An 18,927-nucleotide genomic window follows, 5' to 3' on the forward strand; every position below is an offset into this window, starting at 1 on the left:
AGGTGAAATATTTAGGGGTATGGCTGAAAACAAATAATATAAACATTTTTAAAGAGAACTATATAAAAGTTTGGAATGATATTAAGAGAAATGTGGAAATATGGGGAAGAATGAAATTATCATTATGGGGAAGAATCTCAGTAATAAAAATGTATTGCCAAGAATGTTGTTTTTATTTCAAACTATAGCAATAGTCAATGGAACAGGACACTTCAAACAATGGCAAAGAGATATATCTAAGTTTATTTGGCAGGGGAAGAAACCTAGGATTAAGTATAAGTTATTAACAGATGTTAAAGAAAGAGGAGGATTCACCCTACCTGATTTAAAATTATATTATGAGGTGTCCTGTCTTTGCTGGCTACAAGAATGGATGACACTGAGGAACCCAGATATCTTAGATCTGGAAGGCCATTACATAGATTTGAATGGCATGCATATCTGTGGTAAGGAAAAGCGAAAGTTCATAGGGGATTTCTAAACCATATTATTAGAAAATCAATTTATGCTGGTTGGGGAAAATATAAGAATTTATTAGAGAATTAAATCCCATGGTGGCTATCACCATTAGAAGCATTGCCAGTTAAAAAAATAAGTATGGAAAAAGAATGGACAAAGTATAGAGAGTTGCTAACTGAGGAAGAAAATCAATTGAAAGTAAAAAAGTTTGAAGACATAAGACATCTGTTAACTGATTAGCTCCAATATCATCAATTAAATGACATTTTCAGGTTGGATAAAGGAGTCAGTTTTGGTAAAGAATTTTTGATATTGCAGAAAGAATTGCTGGAAAATAATGAAAGAGTTCTTTCAAAAATGTATAAATTGTTGCTGGAATGGGAAACAAAAGATGAGGAAGTAAAATCTGTAATGATTTACTGGGCAAAAGATGTGGGATATAATATACAATTTGCTTCATGCGAGAAGTTATGGAATGAGGATTTAAAATTTATAGCCTGCTGTACGTTAAAAGAGAATTATATGAAAATAATGTATAGATGGTATTTGACTCCTACAAGACTAGCGAAAATGTGTAAGAACTTGACGAACATATGTTGGTACATTTCATCATATGTGGTGGACCTGTAAAATAGCTAAGGCCTTCTGGGAAATGATTTATAATGAACTGGAAAAAATGTTTAAATAACTTTTGTTTAAAAAACCACAGGCCTTTTTACTAGGTATAATATGAGAAGAATTACCAAAGGATAAGAAAGTACTGTCTATGTAGGCGACGACAGCAGCAAGAATGCTATTTGCCCGGGGATGGAAAGAAGAAAGAGCCCCATCGAAAGAAGAACGGATAATGAAGATGATGGACTATGCGGAGATTTACAGTGACGAGAAAAAGTATTTGATCCCTTATTGGAGAGAAAGGCCAGTACAAATTCATATTTTACTCTCGTGCGGACAAACCCAGCTCATCAGCACTGCAGGCTGCAATTCCAGCACATCCACCCACCACAGGGGCAAAGATGAACCCTGGATACATGCAGCAGGTTGTTGTTACGCGGCACAGAGGGAAATTGGCTCTGAGCATGTTCTGCTCCTGCATATATTTCAGAGCTGATTTCTTGCGCACAACGGATTCCAGAAGGGAATTAATTTAAGTTGTGCCTGGCTGCAGAAGATGAGGAAGGGAGAAAGAAGGTATCAAAATTAACAACAATGCACTAGGTCAAGGTGGTAATCATTGTAGATGCTCCGAAACCAACCTTCCCAGAGATGGTGCCGTCCAGATGTTATGAACCACAATTCCCACCAGCTGGTATAGCCAATAGTCATGGATGATGGGAGTTGTAGTCCCACAACAACAGGAGGGGATCAGGTTGGTTGAAGGCTGCTTGAGTCAAATACAGCAAGACTGCAATTTATGCACACTTAACTTGCGTGCATTCAGCTTTATGTGTGTGGATTTTTATTTTCTAAGGGGGTGGGGCTCGGAGGGAAATGACTTTGGCAATCCCACCCGCCATTGAACTCAATGTGTTTTGATCATACACAATTTTGGCTTTATATTATCCTTGATATTTAAGTAGACACACTTTATGTAGGCAATCACCATCTGGTCTCTGCCCACTAGAGGGCAATGCAAGCCCGGCTTGTTTTCTTTCCAGAAATAGCCTATCCTATTTTTAGTTCTGCACAAAGGAACTCCAGAGCAGGGGTTGCAAGTTCTGTATAGTGAAGCTCAGACTTAATATGTTAAAAATGTAACATTACTTCACATTTTGGCATTCACAACCATGTTCCAAAAACACACACACACACACACACACACACACACACAGACACAAGCTAATAGCTGGCTTTCTCTTAGAAGACCCACCCAGAATACATTTCCCTGCATAATCTTTATCCTAAGTAAATGTCAGTGGACAAAAGACTAACACTGCACACACACTATACTTTTAAAGCACATTGGAAGCATATCCCCTCAAAGAATTCTGGGGACTGTAGTTTGTTTAGAATTGTTGGGAATTTTAAACTCTGTGACTACAGTGCCCAGAATTCTTTGAGGGAAAGAACATGGTTTGAATGTGCTTTAAAGGTGTATAGATACAGCTCTCATGCTTCCTGATTTGTGCAGATGCATCTAATAATACATTCAAATGCAACCTTGCAACCTGCATTAATCCCCCCCCGACCCCCCCCCCCCATGCTGGAACTATTTCTTTGGCGTGCTCCCAGTTTGAGAAACTGTTGCAAGATGCAAACTGTGCGCCACCAAAGATAACACAGCTGGGATCAAATTTTCCGCTGCAGACAACACCCGTTCCCAGGAAAAGCTTTTCTTTTCTTCCTTGAGACGTTGGATTTCACTCTCCATCTTCCCTGCCATCCTCTGAAATCCTTCTTTCAGCAGCAACTCGTGTTCCTGGAAAAGTAAGGAGCACACAGAGACTGGTTCAACTAAGAATCGAAGAGCGAGGGCAGAAAATTACAGACACAGGATAGAATAAGACCAGGACTGGAGCAGAACGTCCACTACACTAGCTGGATATGAAAATGTACATTTTTCCAGAGTGCTGCCAAATGAGAGGCACCCTTTGAGGCTGCGTACACACCCAGCTGTTAATAGCACAAAATATGTAGTTTTGCTCAATCTAGAATTGTTTATGCTCATCCTCAACATGCTGCTTTCAATCCAGATTGATTCTAGATCCTACCATGCACAAGGGTCAGTGGGGCTGCTTGATATGCCTCTTCTTCCCTTCACATGCCCCAGCAGAACGAAGGACGAAAGTACTGACTGCGATCTTGAAACACGCTCACCCACAATGTCATTGACCAGCTATGGATACACACACCAACATACGCCCCATGGCTGGGACCATTTACGTCTGTTTTTGGGTGGACACACTGGGGGGTAACACATAATCAATCTGCAATGAGCTTTGATTTTTGGAACTGCAGCGGTTTCTCAAGAAGCACTTATCAGGGATAAAAATGTGCAGATTGTTTGTGGACTATGTAGAAAAAACAAGGACTCAGTCTCCATCAATTCTAGAATAAGATGTTGTGTGTACACAACCTGAAAATAGACTGTCTCCAAGTTAGAATTGGTTTTCAATAATAATAATAATAATAATAATAATAATAATAATAATAATAATGGAAGATGGCACCGGGTGAAGTCTCAACTGAGTCTCTGCTGCGTGAGTAGGAGCTCGAATGACCAAATAACCCTGATAAAAAGGCTCAACCTATGAAAATATCTGCCAACTTTTATCAATAAAAGACTCTGGGAGCTGTCGGGTGGACTTTTAAACCTCCCCTGCCTTTCAAAGCTACTTAAATCAACTTAATAACAATAAGCATACTCCCGGTATGCCCACCTCTACCGGTATGCCCTGCGGAGGACCTTAAGGTCCAAAAATAGCAACACCCTAGAGGTCCCAGGCCCTAAGGAAGTCAGATTAGCCTCAACCAGAGCCAGGGCCTTTTCAACACTGGCTCCGGCCTGGTGGAATGCTCTGTCTCATGAGACCAGGGCCCTGCAGGATCTGATTTGTTTCCGTACAACCTGTAAGACAGAGTTGTTCCACCTGGCCTTTGGCTTAGAATCATCTTGATCCCCTTCCCCTCTTTCCTTTTTCCTTTCTCCTTCTGTGATAGAACTCCTATTTGGGGACTTCCCTGGCTTTTTTCTGGCCCACGTAGGACCAGTCTGGATAGTTGGCCTTGGTGAAGATTTGACGTTTTCATCCCCAAAAAGTTTTTGATTTGAGTTTCTACTGAAATGAGGCTGAATTTTTAATGTTGTATTTTAATCTTGTTTTTAAGTTGTATTTTAATCAATTGTTTTTATACCTGGTGTTAGCCGCCCTGAGCCTGGCCTTGGCTGGGGAGGGTGGGGTATAAATAAAATTTATTATTATTATTATTATTATTATTATTATTATTATTATTATTATACAGGGATTTGTGAAGAAGCACTACATGAGTTGGATCCAAGCTTTACCTAAACGACATGTGGCCTGCACTGAGAGGGTGAGGATATCTTAGGGTATATAAATGACTGGTGAGGAGTCACTGAGAAGGGTAGGGATGACTAGATTTGGCCCTGAGTGGAGGGAAGGGATCTGCTTCCAAGCACCATCTTAATAGGTAAAGGTAAGGTACCCCTGCCCATACGGGCCAGTCTTGACAGACTCTAGGGTTGTACGCCCATCTCACTTAAGAGGCCGGGGGCCAGCGCTGTCCGGAGACACTTCCGGGTCACGTGGCCAGCGTGACAAAGCTGCTCTAGCGAGCCGCACACGGAAACGCCATTTACCTTCCCGCTAGTAAGCGGTACCTATTTATCTACTTGCACTTTGACGTGCTTTCGAACTGCTAGGTGGGCAGGAGCTGGGACCGAAAGACGGGAGCTCACCCCGCCGCGGGGATTCGAACCGCCGACCATGCGATCGGCAAGTCCTAGGCACTGAGGTTTTACCCACAGCACCACCCGCGTCCCATCTTAATAAGATGCCCCAAAGCAGGAACTGGGAAAATATGACCCTCCAGACCTTGTTGGCCCCTGAGCATTGGCCATGCTGGCTTGTACTGAAGAGTGCTGGACCCAACCACAAGCTCCCCACCCCTGACCTAAAGATTACATACTGCAGTGAGCGAGCGTCTGCATCCGGCTCAGCTCTATTTACCTTGAGTTTCTGCTCTATCATCCTGTCTGTTTCCTCTTCCATCAACTTCTTCTCTTTCTCCATCTTCTCCCTCAACAGCTGGAGCTGTGCATCGTGGCTTCGCTTCTCATCCTCCATCATTTGCTGCAACTGTGCCTGCTTTTGTTCCAACAGCTTCTGCTGCAGCTGGGCTGCTTCGGCCTGAGCACGCTGGGCTGGGGGCCAGCGAAGAAAAAGAGACAAACTGAACTGCTGGCAGACAGGAAAGCATTGAAAGAGCATAATCTGGAGGACCACCCCCTGCTACCCTATGAACCTGGCTGGTTTTACAGTCTTCACTCTTTGAGTGTCTCCAACTTCCAAGCTGAGGTGGGGACAGGGCCTGCTTTGTGGTGGCATCCAGACTTTAGAAGACATTCCCTGGACATATTCATCAGGCTGCCTCCATTGTTATCTTTTAGGCATCTCTTATGTGCCCAAGAGTTTACATGTCTTATATTTAATACTCTTTAAAACTTTGAGGGCAATCTGGAGGAAGGATCTCCATTTCCTTTACAGTGGTACCTTGGTTCTCAAAGGCCTTGCTTCTCAAACGCTTTGGTTCCCAAACGCCGAAAACCCAGAAGTAAGTGTTCCGGTTTTCAAACATTTTTCGGAAGCCGAATATCCAATGCGGCTGTCAGTTGTTGTTTCCGGGGCGCCTGCGCCAATCAGAAGCCACGCCTTGGTTTTCGTACATTTTGGAAGTCAAACGGACTTCCAGAACAGATTAAGTTCAAGAACCAAGGTACCTTGGCGCTTTTGTTTTTGCTATTTATTTTGCGTTTCTGTTTTTGAGGCTTTTTCGTTTTATTTGTTTTGTGGCTGTATGGAACCCAGTTCAGCTACTGATAGATTGATTGATTGATTGACTGACTGACTGACTGACTGATTGACTGCGGAAATGGATAAAAAAAACCCCATCCAAACAATGACTACAATCAGTGCCGGTAAGAAAAGAAAATATTTTAATTTTTATCATCTATAATACTGTCTTATTTATTTTATGGTACAGTACAGTGATTACTGTTTTCATTTTATGGATCAATGGTCTCGTTAGATAGTAAAATTCATATTAAATTGCTGTTTTAGGGGTTGTTTTTAAAAGTCTGGATTAATCCGTTTTGCATTACTTTCTATGGGAAAGTGCACCTTGGTTTTGGAACGGACCTCCGAAATGGATTAAGTTTGAGAACCAAGGTACCACTGTATCAGGTCCTTCCAGACCAAAATATATGTCTTTCCCAGGGACACTTCAGAATTAAAATACTCTCTCTCAGGGCATCCCTTGATTACTCCTCCTACCCCAAGCCATAAGAGCCTCTGGCTACACAACAAGACAAGCTCCCTGTAAGATCACAGACATCTCCCTTTCACCCAGTGCTTTTGGGGTTTCATCCTGCTCAATGTGACAACACCACACCTGTTACAATATCATAAAGCTAAGAGGTACCACAACTATAACCTGCTTTGCTAGGAGCTCAGAGCCCTACCAGAGCAGGCCAGAACAATGACATATAATTTATGATGTGTAAAGTCCCCTCCTCCAGATCTGCACCTTCAAGTTTCTTCTCTTGGGCAGTCAAGGCGCGGTCCATTTGAAGGAGAGATTTTGCCACGGTCTCCTTGGATTTCAGGAATTCTTCAAGAGCACAGTCTGCCTGATAAAGGATCGGAAGCAAAGGTTATTAACTGAATGCAAAAATGGGGGGAAAGTCAAAGCAGATTACATGCAGGGATTAAAGACAACAACAAAAAACTTGGTGTATTAATGTGGCAAATAACTGAAAAATAGTAGCTGGGGTGATATGCTGAGAAAAGGATGTTAGTGATCTGTAATCCCTATCACATAGCTTGCAAAGAAGGAACACCTCTTAAACTGATTTTACAGTGCAATCCTTGGGATACTTACTCTGAATCAAATCTTGTTTAATTCAGTGGGGCTTGCTCCCAAGTAAATGTGCATCGGATTGCAGTTTACATCTACAGTAAGGGCGGCAATCCTTCCCCCCCCCCCCCCGAGACTGATACCCCCTTCCCTACTGGGAAACGTCTGGGAGGTGCTTGCTAGTGGCAGGTGGAGCCACAGGTAAAAGTGGGAGGAGCAACATGTGTAATATGCTAGTTTGTTTAATATGCTAGTTTTACACACAAACACATACATCCTTCTCTCCTCCATACAGGTAAGCAAGACACATTATGAAAGTTCAGCGGCACATTCCAGCAAGGCAGAAACCCTAAAGTAAGGCTAATGAGGGCTGTGACCTGGGCATAGAGGGTATGGCTAAGGAGCTGTAGCCTGGGGAGAGTCCAGAGGACCAGAAGGAGAAGGCTGGATGGTCACAGTTGGCCCCCTTGGCCTGAGGCTCCTCACCTCTGGTTCTACCCTCTGGTTCTACCCTCCGTCAGCACCAGAATGCTGAATCTTTGGATTCAGGAAATGTTGGCTCAAGTAGTGAACCTACCTGAATTCCTTTCCAGGGTACCAAACGGTATTCCTCTACCATTTTGTTCCAGTCCTCCAGATAACGCTGGTAGCCACCGGGAGCAGAATAAATTCCTATGTGGACTCCATCTTCCAGTTTCTGGTAAAGCTCCACCAGCACATGGTTGCAGCGGTCAAAGGACACCTGTTTGTTTCTCTCGCATAATTCTTCCTTTTTCTGCTTCAGCTGAAGCTGCCAGAACAAAGCGAAAACAAAACCAGCGGAAAGATGGTGTGTTAACGACGAGGGGGAACCTGCCCTGTTCTGTACCCTGTTGCAATGGGAAAGGCATACCGAGGCCCACATACAATCAACAGCACAGATTTCAGTCCAACTGGAACTGCTTGTGCTGGACGTGAGTTTTATTATTTGTCCAACCACATCTTTCCTTGAGTTCAGAGCCAGGCCCCCTTGCCATTTTCAACCACCTGTCTATTGGGAGATGCACATATATTCAATTTCACTTGGAAAATGTGCCGCTTGCTGCTAGCATTCTCTAGGCTACGTAAGTAAAAGAGTTGAGGTCAACTTGGCCTGCATTTCAATGTCTGTCGCTGCCTGGGGACAACATGCAACGGTCTCCATTTTGGACAAAGAGACTCTGAGAAAACCATGTTAAGTTTCAGGCAGAAGTGAAGGAGCCCAGGCCAGGAAGTGCACATACCATCAACTCCCAGTTGGCATGAGAGGACTCTTTGTCAGTCTTCTTTTAATATAATGCGGGTGGCACTGTGGTCTAAACCACTGAGCCTCTTGGGCTTGCCAATCAGAAGATTGACGGTTCGAATCCCCACGACAAGGTGAGCTCCCGTTGCTTGGTCCCAGCTTCTGCCAACCTAGCAGTTCGGAAGCACGCCAAAAAGTGCAAGTAGATAACAGAGCCATCTTTTCCACTGGGCTTACTGGCGCATTGCGCCAGGGCGCCGGCCTCTCAGGGGCACCCCAGCGAGTGGGGGAGCTGCGTGGCTTTGCCAGAGGCCTCCCCTTTCCCTCCTGCATGCCTGCCAGCTGCGCCCTGTCAACCATATGGCTGGCGGGCGTGCAGCTTGCCTCCCAAGCCCTCACAGGAGGAGAGCGATCCCCGCAGAAGCTTGAGAAAAGGTCAACAACTCTGGGAAACGTGGGTGGGGCGCCGGAGGGATCTTTGCACCACGGCGCCAGGTATGGTTAAGACGGCCCTGGTAGATAAATAGGTACCACTCCGGCAGGAAGGTAAACAGCGTTTCCGTGTCCTGCTCTGATTTTGGTGTTCTGTTGCGCCAGAAGCGGCTTAGTCATGCTGGCCCGGAATAACTTCCTCGGACAAACGCCGGCTCCCTCGGCCAGTAAAGCGAGATGAGCGCCGCAACCCCAGAGTCGTCTGCGACTGGACTTAACTGTCAGGGGTCCTTTACCTTTACCTTTTTTATTTGCTTTGGTGTTTTAAACCACCTTGGAAGAAAAGGCGGAATATAAACCCAACAAATAAGTAAGCTATGGAAAGCCCTGCTAGCCATGATGTCTATAACTATGCAACAGGATTTTGTCTAAATAAGCTTTACTAAGTGTGATCTTTTTTCATATCACAAATGCCTGGAGATGCGGGGGAATGAACCTGGGACCTTTTGCATGCAAAGCAGGTGCTCTATTCTGGTGCTCCAGCCCTTCAGTTTTTAATTGCATTCTCTTCCTTGTGGGTTTCCTCTCTGACCACTGAGAATGTTTCTGGTTCCATGACCCCATTTGCACTGCACATTTAAAGTGCTATAGGACTCCCATGAATTTGGAGAGCTGCAGTTGGTTTGGAGAATTGTTAGGAGAGACCTGGCCAGCCAGCCTGTGAGGCAAGGTGAGGCGACTGCCTCAGATGGCAAAATCCACAGGGGCTGCAGAGCCTGACGTAGATGTTTATTCTCCCCACCCGTCTTGTTCCTGATGTAGGTCTTCAGGAGGTGGGGGCGCCATTTTGTGGTTTGCCTCGAGTGCCAAAATGTCTCGGCCAGCCCTGGTTAGGAGATCCCTATTCCCCATCAGAGAGCTACAGTTTCCAGAGTGGTTGAAAAAACTACAGCATCCAGAATTCTTAGGGGGAAGCCATGACTGTTTAAAGTGATATGAAACTGCTTCAAATGTATGATGCAGATGGGGTGCATCTGTGGGGGCAGAGGACCTACATTTGTCTACATTTCAGCATTCTTGAGGCCTTTTCTTGGGCCTGTGAAACAGACTGAGGAGCAGGGAAGGAACTTTTTAAAAATGACCCTAAGTTCGGTTTCCAGCCACACTGGCAGAGACAATTGACGAGGCACAAATGAAACCACATATACCTCAAGATCCTCCTGGAATTTTTTAACCTGCGCGATGCCAAAGGCACGGGCCATGAAGACAGTGTTGGCTTCCTTTTCGCACTCGGCATGCACAGCCAGGAGCTCATCCACCGTTTCTGTGGGCAACGCCAACCGCTTCCCCATCAGCGCTTCGTAACAGGAAACGGCCTCGTGCACAGCAGCTGCGTTCTCAATCTCAGACAGGGCCAGCACTGCGTTCTCCAAGCACGGCACATCCCCACTGTTGATAGCATCGACGTAGATCTTCAATAACTTCTCAAGCACTGAAGAGGGAAGGATCGGTGAAGCCACAGAACTAACCTCCTTGCACTGAAAGAGTAATTTCAGGCCCCAAACACCCATGAGTTGTTTGTCTGCACCAAGTATTCTGCTGTAGCTGCAGATTCACCAAACGAGAGCAGAAAACAGTTATCTTGCACGTAATAAAAAAGGCATAGTAGCCACCCGTTTTCTATTTACAAAGAAAGATTCTGTCCCTTGTGGCTGCAGGAAATAACTTGAATACATGTAAATAGCACTTGGCTGAAAAAGCAGGGAGGGATCTTGACAGAAATCCAACACATGCATCCTCCCAGTTACTCTTGTTTGCCTTCCTCTCTTGCTCTCTCCCACAACTCAGCAATCAGGTGAGTTGTTTACATGCAACTGAGGTCCTGGCCACACCGGAGCAAAATGTGGATTTGCACTTACTTATCTGTCTCCCCATTACAGTAGGGGCATTTGCTGTTCTGGATATATCTGTCACGGCTAAAAATTGGCCGCTGTTTCTTTAATGCTAAAAGAACTAAGTCAGCATGAGTCAGCGGCCTACAATGACTCATGCAACTTTTAACCAGATTGTACCTGTATGTATACAGAGTGGTCAATGTTAGTGTTGGGTGTGGGTTGGTTGGATGGTAGAAAGCTGGTTGCGTTTGGTGTGTGTAAAAGCTGTCAGTCATGGTTGGAGAAGAAGACTTTTTAAGATTAAACGCAGCAATACTCTGCAAGAATACTCTTTCTCAAAAACTCTTTTGTGCCAGCCAAGGTCTGAGGACTAGGCAAAGGAGTAGAAAGGAGGTCAGAACCTTTTTTTTTTTCCAAACACTGACAATTTCCCCTTTTAAATGCAGGGCACAGTTGATCCTTGGAAATTATGAAATGGCCAGGTTCAAAAAAACTTGTACTTTAAAGAAGGAAAAGGGGGAGACAAGGGGAACACTGAGACAAGGGAATATGCCATGTGAACACTCCTAAATTAATGGAGAGACAGCATGTGCAAATCCACATTTTGCTCTGCCTTGGGCAAGTCTCTAGTCTGCACCTGCTCCAACTGAGGAGTCAGGGCAGAACCAATCATTTTCTACAGCCAAGTGGGACCCTATTGGTTTCTGATGTCACCTGATCCCTAATGGGCTGGTTGGAGTAACACTAAGCCAACTAGAATGGTGGCGCTGCTGTGCAGCAGACATCGCAACATCCACAAGCTGCTCTGCTGACAGAGGGGGAAAGGTTCCACCAATGAAGTTCCCAGTTTGAGACTTGTTATTACAGCCATACCTTGGTTCTCAAACGGAATCCATTCCGGAAGTCCCTTTGACTTCTGAAAACGTTCAAAAACCAAGGCACAGCTTCCAATTGGCTGCAGGAGCTTCCGGCACTCAATTGGAAGCCGTGAAAGCCGCGTTGGATGTTCGGCTTACAAAAAAAGTTCGCAAACCGGAACACTCATTTCTGGGTTTGCGGCGTTCAGGAGCCAAAATTTTCGAGTCACAAGGCATTCGAAAACCAAGGTACGACTGTAGTACCATCAGAACTACACCAGGCAAAAGTATTTACGTCTCAAGTCCAAAGTGCAACAGAGGTCACTGACCAGCACTAAGGTGTGTTAGGTGTACTTTCAACACCCGGAGAGCTCTGAGGTGTTCTGTACAATGGCCAATTATTGGTTTTTATTGGTTGGCATCCACCTGTCTCGAGAGACAATGGAAGAGTGTGAAATGGCTCCTATTAAAATGGTTTCCAGCTGCCACCTGTCCCAACCTACAAACTTGCAAAAGCGTTCCTTACTTCTCCCTGTCACAACTTGGCCTCCTGGAACTGTCTTGGGTCGTGATGTATCCCAGATGTGTTGGCAGAAACGGCCCACCGGCTCCAAGAAATCTTCCTCCAAATCATCTTCTTCCAGTTCCTCCAGCCGAGACAACTTTTTCCTGCTAGCTGGGCGGTCAAACGTGAAACATTTCCGTGACGGAAAGAATTTGCGGATACATGACTTGGGCACGTTGAACTTCTGGATTTGCTCAGTATTACCTGGGGGAGAAGAAGTGTGAGTACACAGGACAAATTTTTAATATTGTCAAATTAAACAGAAAACGTGCCATTCATCTCCCCAGTGGGGAATATTTATTTTGTACACATTCAAGTTTCCATGTTGACTCAACATCTGAGGACCCAGGAATTACTGTAAGTTGAGTTAGGATATTGCTCTCTGTCTCAGCACTGCAAATGTGATGGTATAAATGACGCTTTTGAACATGTACATACAGCTCACACCTGTATATGTGAGATTATTGGGCAAGGCATCTAGGTCAGAGGGGTTTCAGGAGGTCCAGTCCAAATGCACACGCAACATGGTACACTTGGCAGTATGCAGTTTTGATGTATTGTTGTGATGTACCCATATGTGTGCTCCATCAGGCAAGTCGCATGGGGACACTTGCTAAACCCATTTGGCCCTCAATGGGTACATGACTAGTCATGTGCACTCACTTGAATTTTAGGCCCTTATTCTTTACATCAGTTGTATGCCTCCAAATTAACAGTGTCCTCTGGGCTGTTAACAAGCCCCAGCTTTCCCTCCCCATCTCAGACGCTGCCTTATCTTTTTGCAGTTATTGTACCTTTCTGCAGTCTCAATGCCTCCTCCAGGTACCCGTCCTCAGTGATGGGCTGTCCATCTATCTTCAGCTGTAGTGTGAAATCCCGCACTGCCCAGATGAAGTCTGGGAAGAAACGGATAAATTCGGCAGAATTCTCCTCCTCTGTATCTTCCCCGGGGGAAGCTTTTGCTTTAATCCTTTTTGTCAGCTCAGTGACATAGCTGGGGAGTGCTAAGGAAAACAATTCCAGGGCTGGGCTGGGGATTTGCAATATGAACTGCAATATGATCTGGGGATTTGCAATATGAACTCTGAATCATGCACTGGCTAGACCTGTCTGGAGATGCAGTAGTGACTGGAGAATGAGATGACCTCCTAGCTGCAGCAAGATTTTCTACACTACAGACTGACCACCTCTTGCAGTTGTGGTTTGGGGAGAGCTTTGTGGCAAGGGACGTAGTTTAACATTGTGGCCTTATGCCCTGCTGACAGCTCCTATTATACACCTTTAGGTCAATTCCTGACTCCACCCCTTCTAGGATTCCTAGCTCCCCTACTCCTTCCACCTATCTCTCAGTAAGACATGCCCTCGGGGGTTCCCAACTCTCACACTGTGTCTCCATGAGCTCCTCACCCAGCACCTGATCCTTGGGGTTTGCCTATCCTGCCCATCAGCTATGTCTCTCTATGTTTCTTTGCCCTTCACCCAGTTCCTGAGCAGCTCAGTTGGTCAGTGTGTGGTGCTGATAACGCCAAGGTTGCAGGTTCGATCCCTCTTTGTGACAGCTATATATTCCTGCATTGCAGGGGGTTGGCTTAGATGATCCTCGGGGTCCCTTCCAACTCTACAATTCTATGGTTCTATTTGTTCCGAGACAGACCAGGAGAGTTCATTCCACTTGATTCTGAACCCAAAGACGACACCTACAGCTTTTGCTCTAATCTTTTTTGTCAGCTTAGTGACATAACTGGGGAGCGCTAAGGAAAATAATTCCAGGGCTGGTTTGGGGCGTTGGCCCTGAATTCAGCCAAACGATGAACCTGTTTGAACCTGCAGTTGTGGGCTAGCTGGCAATAATGATAGGGCTTTTGAGCAGAGATTTACACTACAGACAGACCACATATCGCAATTGTAATTTGGACAGCGTTTTGTGGCAAGGGGCTGACACCGCTCGGTTTTACACCTTAAGGCCTATTCCTGATTTTATGCCTTCTGGAGTTCCTGCCTGCCCCCCCCCCCGCCCATATCTGCAAAACATGTATAGCTGTCAACTTTCCCCTTTTCTTGTGAGGAATCCTATTCGGAATAAGGGAATTTCCCTTTAAAAAAGGTAAACGTTGACAGCTATAAAAACATGTCTCTGAAGGTTCTCAGTTTGCGGCTGTAATCACTGATCCACCCCCCCTCACAACGTGTCCCAATGAGCTCCTCACCCACCTTCCGATCCTGGGAGATTGCCTGCCTCTTCTATCGGCTGCATCCCCTCTGTGTTTCCTCCTTCACCACCCCATCGTTCCTCAGCATCATGCAGACCACTCTAAGCATCATGGAGTCTCAGGCCAGGAGAGTTCATTCCACCTGCTTCTGCATCAAGAGATCTGTCTCCCATGAAGTGAAACCCCTAGGGGGACAACCTACAACTGCCTCCTCCTAGTTCCTCCAGGCAAAGCATGCAAGCCCAGCTGGGATTTCTGATGCCCCAAAAGGATACTGCAGGTTCTCCAGGGCATTTTGGTCAATGGTGCCCACGCTGTTGTACACCAGGGTGCTGCTGAGAAGAATGGCCAGGGCAAAGATCCACGAGTCGTTCTGTGTGTTTCCCTGAAATATAAAACGGGGCTTTCGAGGACATCCCAAGAGTCCATCACCCCAAATCCCAATGCCCCATTGACAGCTGCACTCTTTCCTCTGGGAGCTGCATGTGCAGAGATAGCTACTTCGAGGTTTGTGTTGTTGCTTTTCCGCTGCTCTTGTTGCACCAGGTTAAGGAATTCTTGGAAATGAATGCAGATCATAACTTGCTTGCAGCATCTTAGACTGCACTTGGAAGCCTTGCAGAGGCATATTGTCTAACTGTTGACAACTACCCCACAAGCACCAAACAGATATGTTTAGGGGGTTTTTTACATCCATGACACTCAGCCTGTCACACAACCTCCATAGTGGCTTGTACCAGAATTTGGTGACGGGCACAGGAACTCAGTATCCTGAGAATTTAAACTTTCAGTTAATATAAAGAGTAAATTCTAGCACACAAGGTAAGAGTGGTTAAACCTGCTGAACCACAGCGAAAGCTAGCCAGGGTACATGCAGCCAATGGTGGGCAGAGCCAAAAATAATGATCAGTAGAATTTCCAGGACTGCACCACTCTTGTTCTTCTTACCTCTCAATGACACACACACTGTGGAAGAAGCAGCATTTTCCATTTAGGTGGTGCAGAGAACCAAAAACCTGCGTGCAGCTTGCAAAATGAGCAAATAAATGCAAGACTGCTTACCATTAAGGCCACGGATTTCAGGGGAATTTTTTTATCATTTCAAGGCGAAGAAAACACAGCCCACACAGTTGACTGCGGAATCACTGTTTGTGTTTGCGATGACTAATTACCTTGTGTGGCACAAATCTGGCAAGTGGAAAATGTGCCCTGGCACACCCAGAGCAATTATTGCTGGAAACAAGCCTGAAACTGAAACCTTTGTTGATACAAAACATTAAATGTTTCAATTTCATTTTTACTGTCTAATGTGTCCCAGGAAAACTATAAATCTAAAGCACCTGTAGGGCATTAGTAAACATGACCCCATTGGCATATTAAAGCATCATGCCTTCATCAAAAACTCTCATTCTTCAGTGAAGCATTATAGTTCATTGTAAACTTCCTTGAGCGGCAGCATTTTCTGTGTACTTAAAATGTTTTTCAGAGCTGCGCCTTGTGTCAATGAATTGTCACTCGGGTAAACATGATACATGCCCCATTTGCAAACCACAAATACCTGCACCGAGAACCCTTTAGTTTCGTAACAAATGTTGGCCCCTCCAGCAAAAGAGGCTAACTTTCTTCACTTTCCCCCAAGGGCCGCCACCTTGGCGTATGGCCAACTTTCTGGAAGTCACATGTCAAAGTAGGTGTAGCCAAATTATAAAAGTGGGTGCGGCCATCTTTAAAAATGGCATGTTTGGGGCGGGGACAACTTGGGGGGCCAGAAACAGCCAGCTATACCCACCCTTGCTTTTATCCTACTAACAAATTCTGGGTTACAGGAACATTCCAAAATGTGTAACACAGGGATATACAGTGGTGCCCCGCAAGACGAATGCCTCGCAAGACGGAAAACCCGCTAGACGAAAGGGTTTTCCGTTTTGGAGGTGCTTCGCAGGACGAATTTGCTATGGGCTTGCTTCGCAAGACGAAAATGTCTTGCGATTCCTGGGGGGGTTTTTTCCGCTCCCTACCCCCTTTTTCTAAGGCACTAAGCTGCTAATAGCCTTTTAGCAGCTAATCCGCTAATCCCTTAAGCCTTTAACAGCCGCTAATAGCCGCTAAACCGCTAATAGCGCTAATCTGCTAATGGGCTTGATTCGCAAGACGAAAAAACCGCTAGACGAAGAGACTCACGGAACGGATTCTTTTCGTCTTGCGAGGCACCACTGTAACTAGCATACGTATCAGCCATCACTATCAATATTTAGCCAGCGCCTTTTGTCACAGGGCTTTTTGAATGTGTTGGGCTTCTGCAGCCCCCACCTGAGTTGCCATCTCCCCCAGCTCACCTTCTGCACATCACCCAACCCTTCTGTGTCCAGTAACACCAGTGAGAGGTCTGACCTGTAGGGATGCGGAAGACACCACATCCAGATGCCCTTGGTGAGCGCCTCCACTGTGATACCCAGACAGAAACCTGTGGGAGGAGCAGATCATCATCATCATCATCATCATCACTATTATTATGCCACCCATCTGGGTTGCCCCAACCACTCTAGAAAACAAGGGGTGCCAAGGTTGAAGGCTTTGATCCTGCACACAGTTTCTAAACTGGAATTTCGAAGGTGGAATTTACTTCTGAGTAAAGATACCTAGGATCAGATGACAAACTCTCTTTGGCTCAAGGCCCAGCTGCCACAGGCTTCCAGACATCCTCAAGACACCTCACAGGACTTTGAGGAGTAATCAGGACCTATTGAGTCCATTGCTCACATTGCTTCTCCTTCTTATTGAACTGTACTCTCTTGTTGAAATATATATTGCAATATACTCACAGGAGGGGCCTATCGTTTTGGTGCCAGGGAGTCTGCAAAGTGCCACTTGTGCTGATGTTCCTTCAGTGGGGCAGTTAGGTAATAGTCCTAGGGTACCCCTTAAGATGGCAACGTGTGTCAGCTGTCATATTAAGGTAGCTCCCTGCTCAGCGGGGACCTCTGCCCCAAAGTCCTTCCCATCCACTCTGGTTCTATATAAATATTAATTTACTCTCTTCCTCCATGCTTCTCCCCAGGCTAGGCAGAACACCCAGGGGCTCTGATACCCCGTTCCAGACACACCAGACACATCTGCCTTGCTCCTCATGCAAAGCTGCTAGACTCCAGCCCTTCCCTTGAGTAACGGGGAATATTCAGGAAGCCAGTCACCTTTTCTCTTGCCGGCAAGCCTGTTCATGAGGTAGGACTTGCCAGTGCGGTACAACCCCGCAATGGCCACCACCACCACTGGCTGGCGGATCCTGGCAAGCACCTCTGCAGCCTCCTGGTTCACCACCAGCTTCCCGTCCGGCATGTTCTCAATTAGGCAAACAGGAGCCGCCATGTGGACCTGCCCTGACGCCATCGTGCAAGAGAAGATGGGTCTGCAAAAGGAAAACAGAGGCGCTCATTATGCCACAGCCTACTGCCGCCGCCACTGACCCTAGGCTGGCACAGCAGAGGGAGGCCCTGGTGCAGCAGGAGGCCTCCAAAGGACCTCTTGTCTTGGTACCTCTGAGGGCAGGAGTTGGCCAAGTCGCTGCTGACACCAGGCTGCCATTGTTGTTTGTCTCAAGAGTGTGTGCCATTAGCTCTCTTCCTGAAGAACTAAGGCCTGAGAACACAAAGCCAGTGGCAGGAGGTTGCTAGGTTGGCAGCAGTCAACAAGGGTGTTCCTGGCTCAAGCCTCAGAAGCTGACAGAAATATCTCAGTACGAAGCACAAGGAATACCTCTCTAAAGAACAACTCAAAACTTCCTTTAAAAGTAAAGTTTATCTACAGTAGTGGGAGCCCCGATTCCTTCCACCCCGCAATCAGTTCGATTTGTGAATCATACTGGCAAATCAACAGTGCAGCACTACTTTAAAAAGATATTCTTAAGTTTATCAGCTTATAACTACATTCTAGTGAATGAAACCTGAAACATAAACTCGATGAAAGTTTATTCAGAGCTCGGAAACTGAACCCCATACGCTTACCTGAAAGTAAGCACCGCAGGACACAGTAGCAGTTACTGCCGAGGAGACATGGGATGGGGGCGTTGCAAGAGATACGCGTTAACATTAATATTAGCAAAAGGGAGCAAAGTTCTTGCAGGCGCCGCGCGGGCATTCAGCCCCCTCCCGCAGGCTCCATTGCAAAGGGCTGGGGCGATTTGCAGCCGAGGGAGGAAATGCTTAACCCTTCCCTTGCCAGCCACTTCCCCGCGCGGATTCCCAGCCTCGCCAGCTTTGGCTCCCGCCCACATGCCAGCGCCGCGTTTACCTCGCAAAAAGAGAGGAGCGGCGAGGAATCCAAAGCTGCGATGTTTCGTGTTTTTTTTTTTCTCCCCCCCACAGCTCGAAGTTTTCCCGGGTGGTTTGCAAAGCGCTCCCCGCTTACCTTGGGTCTTCAGAGAGGAAGCGATCCCCCAAGCTCCGCCTCTTGTCTGGATTTGCGGGCAGGAAAATGGTTCAAAAATTGCGCCCACTGCCCAGGTCACCCTTCCCCGGAAAACTGGCGTCCCGTTGCCAATATATATAAAAAAGCGAAAGTGAAAGCGAAAGCTCGCGGGCTGCCCTTTTCTCGGAAAGGCAAGCGATACCGGGAATTCACCTTTTCCGCAGTTGAATGCTTTTCTTGGGAT

At 46.2% G+C, this 18,927-nt stretch overlaps 1 protein-coding gene across 2 annotated transcripts; it reads right to left on the minus strand.

The window, feature by feature from the left end:
- Positions 1 to 2,024: 2,024 nt before the first annotated feature.
- On the minus strand, positions 2,025 to 18,831 carry LOC310684333 (guanylate-binding protein 1-like). Of its 2 annotated transcripts, none has more exons than XM_083455311.1 (11): positions 18,567 to 18,831; positions 17,471 to 17,685; positions 16,616 to 16,743; positions 14,555 to 14,664; positions 12,864 to 13,063; positions 12,031 to 12,273; positions 9,961 to 10,244; positions 7,634 to 7,846; positions 6,727 to 6,829; positions 5,151 to 5,344; positions 2,025 to 2,878 (listed from the first exon to the last, which is right to left on the minus strand). In XM_083455311.1, exons 2-11 carry the CDS (start codon positions 17,664 to 17,666, stop codon positions 2,669 to 2,671), a joined length of 1,881 nt encoding a protein of 626 aa, XP_083311437.1. In that variant the 5' UTR covers positions 17,667 to 17,685; positions 18,567 to 18,831; the 3' UTR covers positions 2,025 to 2,668. The 2 variants fall into 2 exon arrangements, with proteins under 2 accessions (XP_083311437.1, XP_083311438.1); XM_083455312.1 differs by having other exon boundaries at positions 18,281 to 18,819.
- Positions 18,832 to 18,927: the final 96 nt, after the last annotated feature.

Source organism: Podarcis tiliguerta, assembly GCF_965153285.1.
Source record: "Podarcis tiliguerta genome assembly, chromosome: 8".
In the NCBI taxonomy this organism is placed as follows: Eukaryota; Metazoa; Chordata; class Lepidosauria; order Squamata; family Lacertidae; genus Podarcis; species Podarcis tiliguerta.